The following is a 14,359-nucleotide window of genomic DNA, read 5'->3' on the forward strand; positions in this document are numbered from 1 at the left end:
ACCAAAATATATAAAAATAACTGGCTTAAAACCATTTTTTGGTGAAAATACTAATGGCCTAAGACTTTTGCACAGTACTGTATATATAAATGCAAACAAAAAAATTACACACTGCCCTTAACCCTCAGTGGCCTGTAGCACAAAGCTGGTTTCAGTTTTTACCCAGGTAAGTTCATGTTTAGTTTGAGCAAACTCTGAGTTTGTTCATCTCGCTTCGTGCTACAGGCCACTGAGGGCTGTTCGTCAGCTGTGCAGTAAAACTCACTTTAATGATTCACATTATTAATTTATGAAGATGAAAAACTGTGCCAAAAAATGTATCTCCTGGTGGTAAACAAAGACTTTTAAGATGAAAATGACATTAAATTACCATTATAATCAGTAGATGGAAGCAGAGAATCACTCATTAGTTCAGTTGCCATTTCATCTCCCTAGTGTTTGTCATGTCTTGAATTTATTAGAAAATGAGTATAATACCAAATTTTAGTACTTGTACTGTACTGAAGTATAAAGTATAGCAAGTGCAGGAAGTCACAAAGTCTCATGTAATTTAAAAATAAAGAAATAAGCCCAGACATCAGCAACCTGATATTCTCTATTATAGCCTAGATCAGTGGACTAACTACACAATCAATCTCTTATTTATATCGTGTGTATATCAAAAATGTTTTATCACCATTTGTTTCTTATGCTCCAACCAATGTAATGACGTAAAAAAACAACAAAATTCACAAAACTTTTTTTATGGCTCTCGGGTTTTGTGGCATTTAAAAAAAATAATTGATTGAAAATTTTATTGAAAATTAAAAAAAAAAAAAACGTATCCTTAAAGCAGCTAAAATATCTTAAAACTCTTACTTAAAAAAAAAAAATATTGATTAATTATAATTCATGTTCGTTATTTGAAGGGGTCAAAAATACCCACATTGCGCATTGTGAACGCATTGTGAGCTGAACGAAACACAAGCTCCTCTGATCAGCTGACTGGAAGTGTGATGCTGTCCGAAGGGTTTTCAACAGCGACTCATTTAACTGTATTTTCAGCAATGTTTTATTAAAACAACTTCCAATATTAACAGATTATTTTGTAGTTTACTGAAGTGATTTATATAATCGGTAAGTATCGCGAAAGAATTATTTCAATTTGATAGTCGTGACAGGCGTAACGTTAAACCCTGCTCGTACAATATTTACAGACATAAAAAAAGCGCATTTAACCCATCACATCACGGATACGTAAACCATATTAGTGTGCACTCTTACGATTAAAAATTATGTGTTCAATTTTTAAACGCGATTAAAAGCAGGACAGCTTTTATCTGCTGATGACTCGTGACTGGTCATATTTATGGAGTGAAATGGAGAAGTGTGAATTTGCGCATATGGTCAACCTTGAAAGGACCTCTGTAATTTATTTGACAGTTTGTTTTTTTGGCTGAAGTGTCTCATATGGTATGAGAATTTGATCTATGTTTTAGGACCCTTTCCGTGATTATTTGAGCAGCCATCATGACAGAGTTCTGGCTGATCTCTGCTCCTGGAGAGAAGACCTGCCAGCAGACATGGGACAAGATGAACATGGCCACAAGCCAGACCAACCTGTCCACTAACCACAAGTTCAACATACCTGAACTGAAAGTAAATGACTCGCCCTTTTCTATTTCAGTTAAAACACTGGTTTATTTACAACACATATTTGACATTTCTCATTTGTCTGATGAGGTTTGGTGGTGTTTCTCAACAGGTGGGGACTCTGGATGTCCTTGTAGGGCTGTCTGATGAGCTTGCCAAACTGGACTCTTTCGTAGAGAGGTTTCATGTCTACATTTGACTTTGACAAGAGTGTTCAGTTTCAAACTTTATACATTTGATTTTTTTATTTTTTATATTATTATATTTTGTGCATTATCAACGACACACTGCTTTTGGTACAGTCTCATAGTTCCCAAAATTCCCTTAATGGGGTTGTTAAGCTTCTGTAATGTTAAAGTTCTCTAAATATATTTAAATGTATATGTGCTGCTGTTATTTTTATTTATTTATTTATTGCTGTTATTTTCCAGCGTAGTGAGGAAAGTGGCCCAGTACATGGCGGATGTGTTAGAGGACAGTCGAGATAAAGTTCAGGAGAATCTTTTGGCCAATGGAGGCAAGTGAACTTAAAATCCTCAATACATACTTACTAACCACAATACTGATGGCAAACAATACTACTCTTGCTTATCACAATCACATAAACATTTAACAGCTACTAATGTCATATTAACATTTATATACAATTTTTCAAAGAGAAAGACGTAATCCTCCATAGTCTACCCCAGTAAAAAAAAAAACCTATGCCATAATTTATTTAAAATATATTTATTTCACATGAAGTATACTTCAAATCGATTAACATATTTATTGACATATCACTTAAGACTGATATAAAATTATAATTAAAATTTATTTGGCGTATTTCTTTATTGCACAATGCACGTTTCCTATATTATGCCTAAAATTAGTTTTAATATTACTATAAATAAGGATCGTGTGATCTCTGTAATATCAGTCTTTAAATGCAAGGTATTTTAAGCATAAAATTAGTTGTTCCAATTTAGCAGACTTTAAGTATACCAGTTTAGTATACTAAAAGTACAATTGCAGGGTATTTTTATTAAGCACATAAATATGTAAATGTATTTGTAGTATACTTGGCACAAAATAAATGTATTTCAAATACATTTTAGTAAATATTTTTTCACTAGGGTAGTCAGTCATAGTTGAATGTCCTAGTATATTAACTCATAAATCTTATTTTATATAATTATAAATATCTATAATGAATAATTGTTTCCATACAGTTGATCTGGTCACATATGTTACACGGTTTCACTGGGATATGGCCAAGTATCCGATCAAACAGTCCCTTAAGAACATCTCAGAGATCATGTCCAAGGTGACGCATGTTAAACTATTTTGTCATTGTTTATAATACAAGGAGTGTAATTTATTTTTCATTAAATTTCCTTTTTTGGTTCTCTGTTCTTAGCAAGTGAGTCAGATTGACAATGATCTTAAAGCCAGAGCTTCAGCTTATAATAGCCTAAAGGGAAACCTGCAGAGTCTGGAGAGAAAGAATGTGTAAGTGGGAGGAGTTTCATATTCTTAATTTATTTGTGACATTCTGTGTGACATTAATCATTTTTAACATAATAACATGTTTTGCCCACTAGAGGGAGTATTTTGACTAGGAGTTTGGCTGATATAGTCAAGAAGGAGGATTTTGTTCTGGACTCTGAATACCTTATTACTCTACTTGTAGTTGTTCCAAAGTAAGTCAAGCTGAAGTATTTGTGCTTCTTTGTATTTTGTGCTTTTAAAATGTTTCTTAATTGGATTAAAAATTCTGTCAATATTTACTCACCCTCGTGTTGTTCCTTTATTCTGTAGATTGCAAAAGAAGATATTTTAAATTATGTCGGTCAGAAAACGGTTTCTGTTCCCATTGACTTTTTCCATTGAACTTTTTGTCCATTCTGTGGAAGTCAGTGGGAGCCATAACTTTTTTTCTTACCAACAATATTCAGAATATCTTCTTTTGCATTCTGCAGAAGGTGTGAGTAAATGATGACAGAGTTTTCATGTTTGGGTGAATCTCTATAATTCAGAATGAACACATTTTTTTAAATTATATGTTGTTACCTTTGCAAAACTTATTTTTGTCAATTTTATGGCCTAAAAAGGACGAGTTATCCTGACTGGCAGAAGACATATGAAACTCTTTCTGAAATGGTGGTTCCAAGATCCACAAAGTGAGTAAAATTCAATGACGATCTTAAAATTAATTCACCTAAAGTATAGAATTATGAACTCTCTGTCGCCTGTATTTAAAGCTTGACATCATTACGCTTTGCTTTTGGTGGACATGTAAACTTGGCAGACAGTGTCTATGGAAACCATGCCCTTCTGTTATTGCTGTGACACACAGAAATACAGGCATTACAGTGCAATGTGCATCTGCACATAAACTATGCTTTCCAAAACATTGTGCACTCCTTTATGTGCTCTTAATATGAAGTAATCAACTCTACAAGAAATCATAGTGAAGTCCAAGGAACATTTCAAGGAGATTCAACAACACTAAGGACAAGTTTCATTCAGTGCAAAGAACATTTCCAAGACTCTGAATATACCTCATTAAAAAGGTAACAAAACATGAAACTGAACCGTGAACCTGACAAGAACTGTCTGTCCGGTGCATTAAGGAAGATGAATAAAAGGTCTATGGCAGTGCTGTCCTGCCTGACAGACATGGGGGAAAAACGATTATAATCTTAATGAGAAAGAAGTTAGAAATAACCTTCAAATAGTTATGCTTTTTAGAAATCCTCTTTTTTTTCACATTAATAAGTACGCAGTATAGACCTCATGTTGCAATGGAATTCATGCTTTTAATATTCAAAGCTTATATGTGTTAAATAAGGGAAAATGCTGCTCTCAGATGGTGACTGTGACTGATCTCAACTCAGATTTTTCATCTGCTCTTCTGTTAGGCTTTTATTTGAAGACCAAGACAGTGGGCTGTTTAGTGTTACTCTCTTCAGGAAGGCTATTGATGACTTCAAACACAAAGCAAGAGAAAACAAGTAAGTCTTTGAAGCTTCACATTCTATAGTTGTTATTTTGTCAATTGGAGCTGAAAATCTGTTTCCTGTAGTCTCAGTTCCTTAAGTGTATTTGAATGGCAGATTTGTGAAAGTATTACTGTTCAAAAGATTTGTTTATGTTTTTGAAAGAAGTTTCTTATGCTCACCAAAGCTACATTAATTTGGTAAATACAGTAAAAAAACCCTGGTAATATTGTGAATATATATTCACAAATATTACTGTATTACACAAATATTAAATATATATTCACCAATATTAACCAGTAATATTTGTTTGAATATATTTTAAAATGTAATTTATTCCAGTGATGGTAAAGCTGAATTTTCCGCATCATTACTCCAGTCTTCAGTGTCACATGATCCTTCAGAAATCATTCTAATTTGCTGCTCAAGAAACATTTCTTATTATTATAAATTAACAGTTGAAAACCGCTTTATATTTTTTTGTAAACACCATGATGAAGTTTTTTCAGGATTCTTTGATGAATAGACAGTTCAAAAGAACAGCATTCATTTGACATAGAAATCTTTTGTCTTTATTGGCACATTTGATCAATTTAATGCGTCCTAGCTGAATAAAAGTATTTGTTTAATCCAAAATAAAGCCTCTGTGCATTTGAAGTTTTTCAGTTCTGTAGACAGTTTTGTCCCATACTTCAAGAATCAGTGTAAATATATTCTCAGATTATGAATGACAGACTGCTGTAAGATTGTTGTAATGTCTCACAATGTGTTTGAGTGTTCACTGATGCCATCATGTCTTTCAGCTGAATCAGAGGAAAGCTTGCCTTGACCCTATGTTTCTGATTTTCAGGTTCATGGTGCGTGATTTTCAGTACAATGAAGAGGAGATGAAAGCAGACAAAGAGGAGATGACTCGCCTCTCCACTGACAAGAAAAAGCAATTTGTATGCGTGCAGCTGACTAAATTTTATTCACTTTTGAACATTATAAAATCCTCCACAATGTTGTTGATGAGTAACCTCAAAACTCCTCAACCTCACAGCCAGCTTGAGAGGCCCTGGGCCTTGATTAGTCTTCATTTGAAGTAATAAGAAAGAGAAAAGATAAGTAATGATAACAACGGTCAATCTGCTTCTGCACCTCAGGGTCCTTTGGTGCGTTGGCTTAAAGTAAACTTCAGTGAGGCTTTCATCGCATGGATACACATCAAGGCCCTTCGGGTTTTTACAGAGTCAGTCTTGAGGTACAGTGTGTACAAATCTGTTTAAAGCATATGAATCTGTTTCATACATAGATGTAGATTGTCTGATGTAAGACCTGCATATGTGTATTTAACAGGTATGGGCTGCCAGTCAATTTCCAGGCCATGCTGCTTCAGCCCAACAGGAAGAATGTAAAGAAACTGAGAGAAGTTCTGCAGGACCTTTACAAACACTTGGACAGCAGTGCTACTGTTATTGATGTGAGTAATAATCAAGTTTATGTTTTTAAAAGAAGTCTCTTATGTTCACCAAGGCTGCATTTATTTGATCAAAAATACCGTAAAGACAATAATAATGTGAAATATCTTTACAATTTAAAATAACTGGTTTCTATTCAGCTTTACCATTACAAGAATACATTACATTTTAAAATATATTAAATATTTAAAAATGCAATTTATTCCTGTGATGGCAAAGCTGAATTTTCAGCATCATTACTCACATGATCCTTCAGAAGTCATTCTAATATGCTGATTTGCTGCTCAAAAACATTTTGTGTATTATTATCAATGTTGAAAGCAGTTTTTGTGATACACTACCATTCAAATGTTTGGGCTAAATAAGATAAAAACAATTAATACTTTTATTTAGAAAGGATGCATTAAATTGATCAGAAGTGACAGTAAAGACATTTATAATGTTACAAAAGATTTATATTTCAAATAAATGCTGTTCATTTGAACTGTCTATTCATCATAAAATTCAGAAAAATGTATCAGTTTCCACAAAATTATTAAACCGCATTGATAATAATAAGAACCGTTAATAATTGAGCACCAATAATAATTGATAAAACTAAAGGGATAGTTCACCCAAAAGTGTCAATTCTGTCATTATCCTCAAGTTGTTCCAAACCTGTATTCGTTTCTTTTTTCTGTTGAACACAAAAGAAGATATTTTGAGTTACCAAACATTTGCTGGCAGCCACTGACTTCCAAAGTATTAAAAAAAATACGATGGAAGTCAATGGGAACCAGCAACTGTTCGGTAACCCACATTTTTCCAAATATTTTTTTGTGTGTTCAGCAGAATAAAGAAACTCATACAGGTTTGGAACAACTTGAAGTTGAGAATTTTAATTTTTTGGTGAACTATCCCTTTAAGCAGCAAATCCGCAAATTATAATGATTTCTGAAGGATCATAGGGCAATAAAGACTGGAGTAATGGCTAATGAAAATTCACCACAGAAATGCCATCACAGGAATAAAGTACATTTTAAATTATATATTCAAATAGAAAACAGTTCTTTGAAATTCTAATAATATTTGGCAATATTACTGTATTTTTTATCAAATACATGCAGCTTTGGTGAGTATAAAAAACTGGCCTAATTGAAGATATCTCTACATCACAGCTGATTTGTTCATTTTTGTTGTGTTTTAGGCATCTATGGACATCCCGGGTCTGAATCTCAGCCAGCAAGAGTACTATCCGTATGTTTACTACAAGATCGACTGCAACCTCCTTGACTTCAAATAGAATGCAAATTCCAGTGCACCATTCCATCCTGCTTCACAGAGACTGTACCCAATAATTGATTAAACACTTACTGTTTATCTTTACTTTTTACCTCTCTGTTAGTACCTTCCTCTCACTGCCTCATTCCTTCATCATTCCTGCAGATCAGATTAGATTTCTAATAAGAAGTCTCAGAATCTCACAGTTGGTTTCATTTGTTTACAAATGAAGGTTTTTCAGGGGTTTTAAAATCTGTCCTTCGAGGGCATGTGTGGTCCAACACTGAACACTCGTCTTTCGCTGAGCACATAATGGTTATGCATTCTGTTTTTAATTTTCTGTTGGTGCTTACTCTGTGCCATGTGCGGGTAATGCAGTGATTATATTTAATTGTGTTGCTGAGAACCACTATGTTTGTGTTTGTCTGTGTTTGTACTTCTGCTGTGAGATTAAATGTATTTACTGTATGTTTTTGTTGGAAAAGGTGAAATACATGATCACATGCTGGATGTGAAGACCAATCAAAGTCAATAAAATTATAGCACGTAATTTGGTTTATTTTGTTTTATTGTTAGGGGTGAGGACCTTTATTCAAATTACTATATATGCACTGATTCTGCAGAATTATTGGAAGGAGATAACTGCTTTAAAACAAATCATAATTATCACTCTGATTCCTTACAAAAAGTACCATGGCAGCACCACTGTACAGTAATACCAGGGTACTTTTATGAAACGAATTCAAGGGCAAATAAGGATGTCCAATATAAAATAAATATTAATTGAAAATGAGACATATTTTAAAATATGTTAGAATTTGTGTGTTTTTATAGTTTTGATTTAATGACTTTTTAATTCCTCTTTTTCATGATAAAAATAACATCAGGCTGAACGTACTAACATATTTTATATCTACATGCAATAAACCTACATATATATATATATATATTTTTTTTTTTACAAATATTTTTTTTTTAGTCATGAATGAATGAATGAATGAATGATGCATTTATATAGCGCTTCATTGTGTATTGTTGTACACCCAAAGTTTTATTTGAACACGTTTTTGGTGCTAAAACATGCGTCTAAAACGTAAACGTATTCCTCTCTTGTTTGTTTTGGCGCAAATCGCCTCCACACAGTATCACAATAAACGGATGACGTAAAGGATGACAAATCTCAAGTTTGGCAAATGCACGAGGTGCTCTCATTCACTCACAGCTGCGCGTGGGACCAGAGCATACACGCGCGCGCTCGTCTGCATCATTTAACAGCGCATGCAGCGCTCCATCTTATTTCAATGGGCTGCGGTGGGAGTCGAGCAGATGCTATTGAACCGCGATATCATGAGAGCTGGACCAGAGAAACCGAATCGACGTGGCTTACCAATACTGATGCTGAAATCCCCAACGGCGTGACTATGGTCAGCTAAATGCTGTAAAATCTCTGGAACCACTAGATGGAGCAGTTTATCTCACATTACATAATAAACGAACTATTGTGTTTTAGACATTCACTGTGACATTAATATGAAACATTTAATGTAGGGGAAAAAGCACATTTTTAAAAATTGAGACATTACCTGTGCACGGTTTTACCAAACCTTAAGGCTGAATCACAAAATAGACACTAAGAATAGACAGTCTAAAATAGTGAATACCTCTATTTATTATAGAAATATTTAACTTATTTAACATACAGAAAAAAAGCTTGTATGGATATTATACAGTAGCCTATATTAACTTAAACAAGAGAACCTGCTGTTTAAGATTTTACCAGTTTGGTTATATACTATCCATTAGCAAGAGTGCAAATCAAATTATAAACCAGACATGCCTATTTTACTTTACAACCTCAAAGATCCTGTAAATCCTTTTTTGTTTTTAACATTTCAATTACATAGCTGTCACTCTTTTTTAATTGGTTAAGCCAATAGGGTCCCTCCCTGTGTCTCCCCTACATAGCCTACATTAAATCCTCAATTTAGTTTGCAGTTTTGAGTTGACAACTTTTTATATAGAAAGGGGTGCAGTAGCCGAATTATTTACTAATTTGCCATTTGACCGGTACCAACCATATTTGCATACCAAATAGTTTTACATTTAACAGGTTAACATTTAAATGATACGTTTAAATTAAACGTTTTCATACAAATTTAGATCAAGATTTAACGTGTAGCCCAGGGGTGCCCAAACTCGGTGCTGGAGGGCCGGTGTCCTGCAGAGTTTAGCTCCAACTTGCCTCAACACACCTGCCTTCAAGTTTCTAGTATGCCTATTAAGAGCTTGATTAGCTGGTTCAGGTGTGTTTAATTGGGGTTGGAGCTAAACTCTTCAGGACGCCGGCCCTCCAGGACCGAGTTTGGGCACCCCTGGTGTAGCCTATACTAAATTGTGTTAGCTTGTGTTTTTAGCATGGTAAACAAACCATTTTCTGAAAGGCTACGCATTTAGGCTAATTCTAAAGTTCTTATCATTATGATAAAATGTGGAAAAAGTCGCCATTTAAGATTAAGATGTTCTCTAATAGTTTGTATTGTCAAAGGACTGACTGAGGAAACGACTGACTCAGAGACCATGCGGAAAAGTCGTCTGAGCGCCTCCGAGCCGAACAGCAGCAGCAGCTCGAGCTCAGAACAGAAGTAGCGACGCGCGCCGTGCTTCTAGATGACAGACCTAACGTAAACAGACCTTTCCTGTCTCTTCATCACCCTAACACGGTCTCTCCTGCTCTCGGGAAGCCCGGAGAAGAAGAATGACTGATGAAGGAATGTTAATCTCACCGTCGGCTCTCCAGGATCCCGGAGATGGGGCGAAACCCGAAGACATCAGTTTGGATTGTACGGACGGGGAAGATGAATTGTGTTTGGAAGAGATTTTAACTCTGTACAGTCAACCGATCAATGAGGAGCAAGCCTGGGCCGTGTGTTATCAGTGTTGCAGGTGGTTAACTCAAAAACAGAGACGGAAAGAGACAGGTGGGAGTCCACCTGGACGGATTGCGGGTCCTGGAGATGTGAGGATCCGGAAAGACGGGACTGTTAAATTATATCAACAGAGCAATACAGGTAACCATAATGTTTACATGAGAAGTCCAAGGAAATGCGCATTAAATGGCGCACCATGAAAACAGCTGAACAACAACGGCATTGAGACTCGTTTATTTACAACTGACACCTCAATATAAGCGAAATTATGATTAATGGAGGCCATTTTTAGAAAGATAGGAATGTGCCTACACCTCAATTCTAGCTTTACGCCGATTACTTTAGTATATATATATATATATATATATATATTAGCCTATGCTTTGATTTTATTAGCACCTCATGATTTTTTAAACCATTATTCATTGCAACACAAACCATTTCCTCTCCATAAAACCGGTTAAATTGTGGCGACCATCGTGCCATTGTAAACAATGGGGCCATGAGATGGATTCATCCATAAGCACCTTCAGTCATGAGGGCAACTAATAGGGACCTGCTCTTTGTTCTAGTACTGGTGCGATATCATGCATACTTACCATCTTGATTCAACATTTAGACATGCTTATGTATTGTTCAGAATGCACTATTACGACAATACCAAGTATGATTCATGTAGAACATTTAATGTACTAAACGCATCTAAATATCTGATGTTATTCTCTACTTCCAGTCATATTTAGTGCAATGTACTAAGTTAATAATATGAAACCATTATAAATTAAAATATACCATCAGATTACCGGTTAAAATTAGCCTATGTATTTTACTTGAGAACAAATAGCGTGGGGCTTTGAATATAGATAATACCTGTTTTTTATTAGTTTTTTCCAAAATCATAATTTCAAAAATATAATTTCGAGAGAGCGATTTCTCAGACAGAACTATTATAATTAAATTTGCAAGCATTATCTCATCTGGGGTCCTTAGCCTGAGGCTTTTGGATTTGGCTTCCATCTCTGTTTCTCCTTTGGGAGTCAATCTGACTGCTAGTTATAAGTATAATTATTGGGATGAATGTCTCAATCCTTCCATCTCCTTAATAAGGTTTTAGACATGACTGTCAGTTATTTGAGCTTTTCTTTCTTTCTTTTTTTTGCTGTTTTATATAGCTAGTATCTTATACATTTAACTTCCAAAGGACACTTCCATACACTCTAAAAAATGCTGGGTTAAATACAACCCAGTGCTGGGTAAAATAGGGACAAACCCAGCAATTGGTTTGTTTTGACCCAGCGGTTGGGTTAAATGTTTAACCCAGCCTTCTGGGTAGTAACCCAACCACTGGGTCAGAACAACCCAATTGCTGGGTTTGTCCCTATTTTACCCAGCACTGGGTTGTATTTAACCCAGCATTTTTTAGAGTGTAGGTTTCTTCTGCTTTAAGTCATTGAGTACTAACCTGTGAATGACCTGCAGTTAGCTGCTGATTCATCTTTAAGACAGCCGTAGTATAGTTATGCAGTTGATAGTCTATGACCCTGTTTATACAAAATATTTTTAAGGATGTAAAGTGAGAAGATTTATCTCCTGCTTCCGTATTAAGTATAGAAGTGTAATGCCAAATGTCAAGCAAATAATTAGATCAGATGGTCCCTATCAGGCAAGAAAATCAATGCTTATGTAACATGAGAGTCTGCTGAATTCTGCTCTCCTGGGGAAGTTCACTGGCCTGGCAAATGTGGATACGTTCAAATTGCGCTGACTGACCAATGATACCAGACTGTATGTTGTTAACCTGCCAGTTTCAGTCGTGATCTATCTCTGATGAATAGATCTGTCCTTCAAACCGAATAAAACCGTTTTAGAGTCTCTTAGATATGTGATGTGTAAATAAGTCTGTCTCCAAGCTTCAGGCAATGCTTCACTGATGTTTATGTCTCCTTTTCTGCTATATGGTGTTTTATTAACAAGGTTCGGGAGGAGCGTGTCAGATACTTAGCCTAATTAACAGGGTGGACCGCACTCAAGTTAATCAACACCTTGATATAAATACAGCTGACTTGCCTCTATCCATCGACGGTTTATCAGCATCCCTCCTCCACCCCATCTCCTCACTGTAGTTCATACTACACTTATACGGGGGGGTACTCTAGGTTCGGGCCATTCCCGAGCTCGGAGCCCTTCCCCGGACAGCACGCCAAATATGCATTACCATGCTTCAGCTAATTATATGTAAGCGTGAACTCGTGAAAGAGAGATTTATAGTTGCTACAACATAAACCTGGAAACAGCATGAATTCCAAGTTCCAACTAGAAAACTGAAATATGAAAGTGTAAGCTCTGAAGCTCCTGAAGTGAGAGATATAGATTAGTCTGAGATAGATAATGCTTTCACTTTCTGTTATTACAAGGTGTTGTGGATTGTGTCACAAGCATCAGAATATATTGCATATTTGTCACAGATTTTGTTGCTAGTATTTTCCATTAACAATTATTAATTAATTAAAAATGAATTTTAAAATAATTGTCTGACTCTGCTCAAAAATATTAATATTGAAAAAAATAAAATAAATGCAGAGTCATTTTTAGCAGCATGGATTTGGACCTTTTCATTTTTGTTCCAATTTTGGTTTCTTTCCTATTGAGTCAAACACACTTGTGAATGGGTTTCCATGGTAACAAGGTCAGTCACAATGTAAAGGATGAATTATTTCCAATGATCTCCTTTCTTCTTTATAGGAAGATAATATTACAGTACTTGGCTGTTTTCATACAACAATGTAATTGGTATCTGTCTTGCACTGAAAGACAAAAGAACCTCTTCAAAAACACGTCCTTCGTATCCGGATGGTGCATGTTAGACTGTAGGAGGATTCAGTTTCAGACTTCTTTGCACATTTTCAGTTATATTTGCATTTCAGTTGTTGAGTGGCCGTTGCAATGACACTGGGTTCATTCATTAGTGGCAGCAATGAACTCTGCGTCTCAGCCAATCCCAGAGGAGTCTCTTTCTTTTAACACTGTAACATTATACCTCCAGTGCCACTGAAGGATGGGCTAAAAGAGACATTATTGTTCTAACCCCTGTGTAGATGTTGTGTATCTCCGGCTCAACAGGCACAAATTGCCTCTCTGTCTGCCTCTTATAGATCTGAGTTAATTATTTCATGTGAAGGTTGTCTGAGGTGAACCCCTGTCCCTCTGTGTAATATAGAAATGGGGGAGGGGGTTTGTCATGGTCAATTCCCCTTAAATGAAATTTATTCATGGCTGTAACCCATACTACACACTTCTCTAGAAAGATGCTGTTAATTAATGGTGCTTGCTAAAGTCAGCATCTCTGTTATTATTGCATAATCATATGTATTAAGCTTTAGCGCACATCTCGTCCTGCATCATTGTGCTTTGGAAATGAATGTTACTTCAAACCATGGGGCGTGTTGAGGCATGCTATTTACTTTTCTGATTTTTGGTTGGAATGAAAAACAAACAAAAACCCTATAGACTTGCATTGAAAGATGGACCAGAGTAATACTGTATTTAGAGATTCTTTTGGCTCTTTTGACTTGAACCTATAAACCCATTCAGAACATCCTATGAACCGCATAGCAATGCATTAGCCACCACCCAGAACACCATAGCAACCAACTGTTCTAACAGGTCAATAGAGTGCGGCAGGCAGGTTTCTGAAGTAAAAATTGTATTTATTTTCTCCACAGACAAATTTTTTTTTTTAATGATAACTTATAAACCATTAAAGACAGTAGTGTTGTCAAAACACCTCTGATTGGCCATATTGTTCACGTTAGTGATGCGCGGATGGCGGTTATATCCGCTGGCGCTGCGGATAATCCGCAGGTCGGGTAATAAAAAAATGCATTCTGATTATTTGCGGGTGGATAAAATAAATCAGTAATGATGCAAATATTAACTACATTTCCTAAAATTTGAATGTGTTTTAAATAGGCTACAGAAATTGAATAAACTGTAAATTAATATTAAAAGCTTTTCAACAAAACATTATTTAGTCAAAGAGCAGTGAGGGATTTTCTCTGTCTTTTGTTGTTTGATTAACATTAATGACAGACGGCACAGC

At 35.5% G+C, this 14,359-nt stretch overlaps 2 protein-coding genes across 2 annotated transcripts in view; both read left to right on the top strand.

The window, feature by feature from the left end:
• The first annotated feature begins 942 nt into the window (after positions 1 to 942).
• LOC107653836 (V-type proton ATPase subunit C 1-B) lies at positions 943 to 7,883 on the top strand. Its single transcript, XM_016440684.1, has 13 exons — positions 943 to 1,116; positions 1,479 to 1,638; positions 1,745 to 1,812; positions 2,064 to 2,149; positions 2,844 to 2,938; positions 3,032 to 3,123; positions 3,216 to 3,314; positions 3,726 to 3,794; positions 4,536 to 4,628; positions 5,464 to 5,557; positions 5,759 to 5,856; positions 5,952 to 6,075; positions 7,260 to 7,883. Exons 2-13 carry the CDS (start codon positions 1,510 to 1,512, stop codon positions 7,353 to 7,355), a joined length of 1,143 nt encoding a protein of 380 aa, XP_016296170.1. The 5' UTR covers positions 943 to 1,116; positions 1,479 to 1,509; the 3' UTR covers positions 7,356 to 7,883.
• A 1,806-nt stretch (positions 7,884 to 9,689) lies between these two features.
• The window catches only part of LOC107653837 (protein spire homolog 1-like), a 53,673-nt gene continuing 49,003 nt past the window's right edge, over positions 9,690 to 14,359 (top strand). Inside the window, exon 1 of the mRNA XM_016440685.1 lies at positions 9,690 to 10,401. Coding sequence (XP_016296171.1) covers positions 10,089 to 10,401 — 313 coding nt within the window. The 5' untranslated portion in view covers positions 9,690 to 10,088. The remainder of the gene's footprint in view (positions 10,402 to 14,359) is intronic.

Source organism: Sinocyclocheilus anshuiensis, unplaced genomic scaffold (genome assembly GCF_001515605.1).
Source record: "Sinocyclocheilus anshuiensis isolate Anshui unplaced genomic scaffold, SAMN03320099.WGS_v1.1 scaffold223, whole genome shotgun sequence".
NCBI lineage: Eukaryota > Metazoa > Chordata > Actinopteri > Cypriniformes > Cyprinidae > Sinocyclocheilus > Sinocyclocheilus anshuiensis.

Excerpts from the sequence above, each read along its gene's own strand:
- LOC107653836 (XM_016440684.1), top strand. The coding sequence starts at position 1,510 with ATGACAGAGTTCTGGCTGATCTCTGCTCCTGGAGAGAAGACCTGCCAG. Across the intron at positions 3,795-4,535 it reads GTGGTTCCAAGATCCACAAA|GCTTTTATTTGAAGACCAAG; the intron begins GTGAGTAAAATT and ends CTCTTCTGTTAG. Across the intron at positions 4,629-5,463 it reads CACAAAGCAAGAGAAAACAA|GTTCATGGTGCGTGATTTTC; the intron begins GTAAGTCTTTGA and ends TCTGATTTTCAG.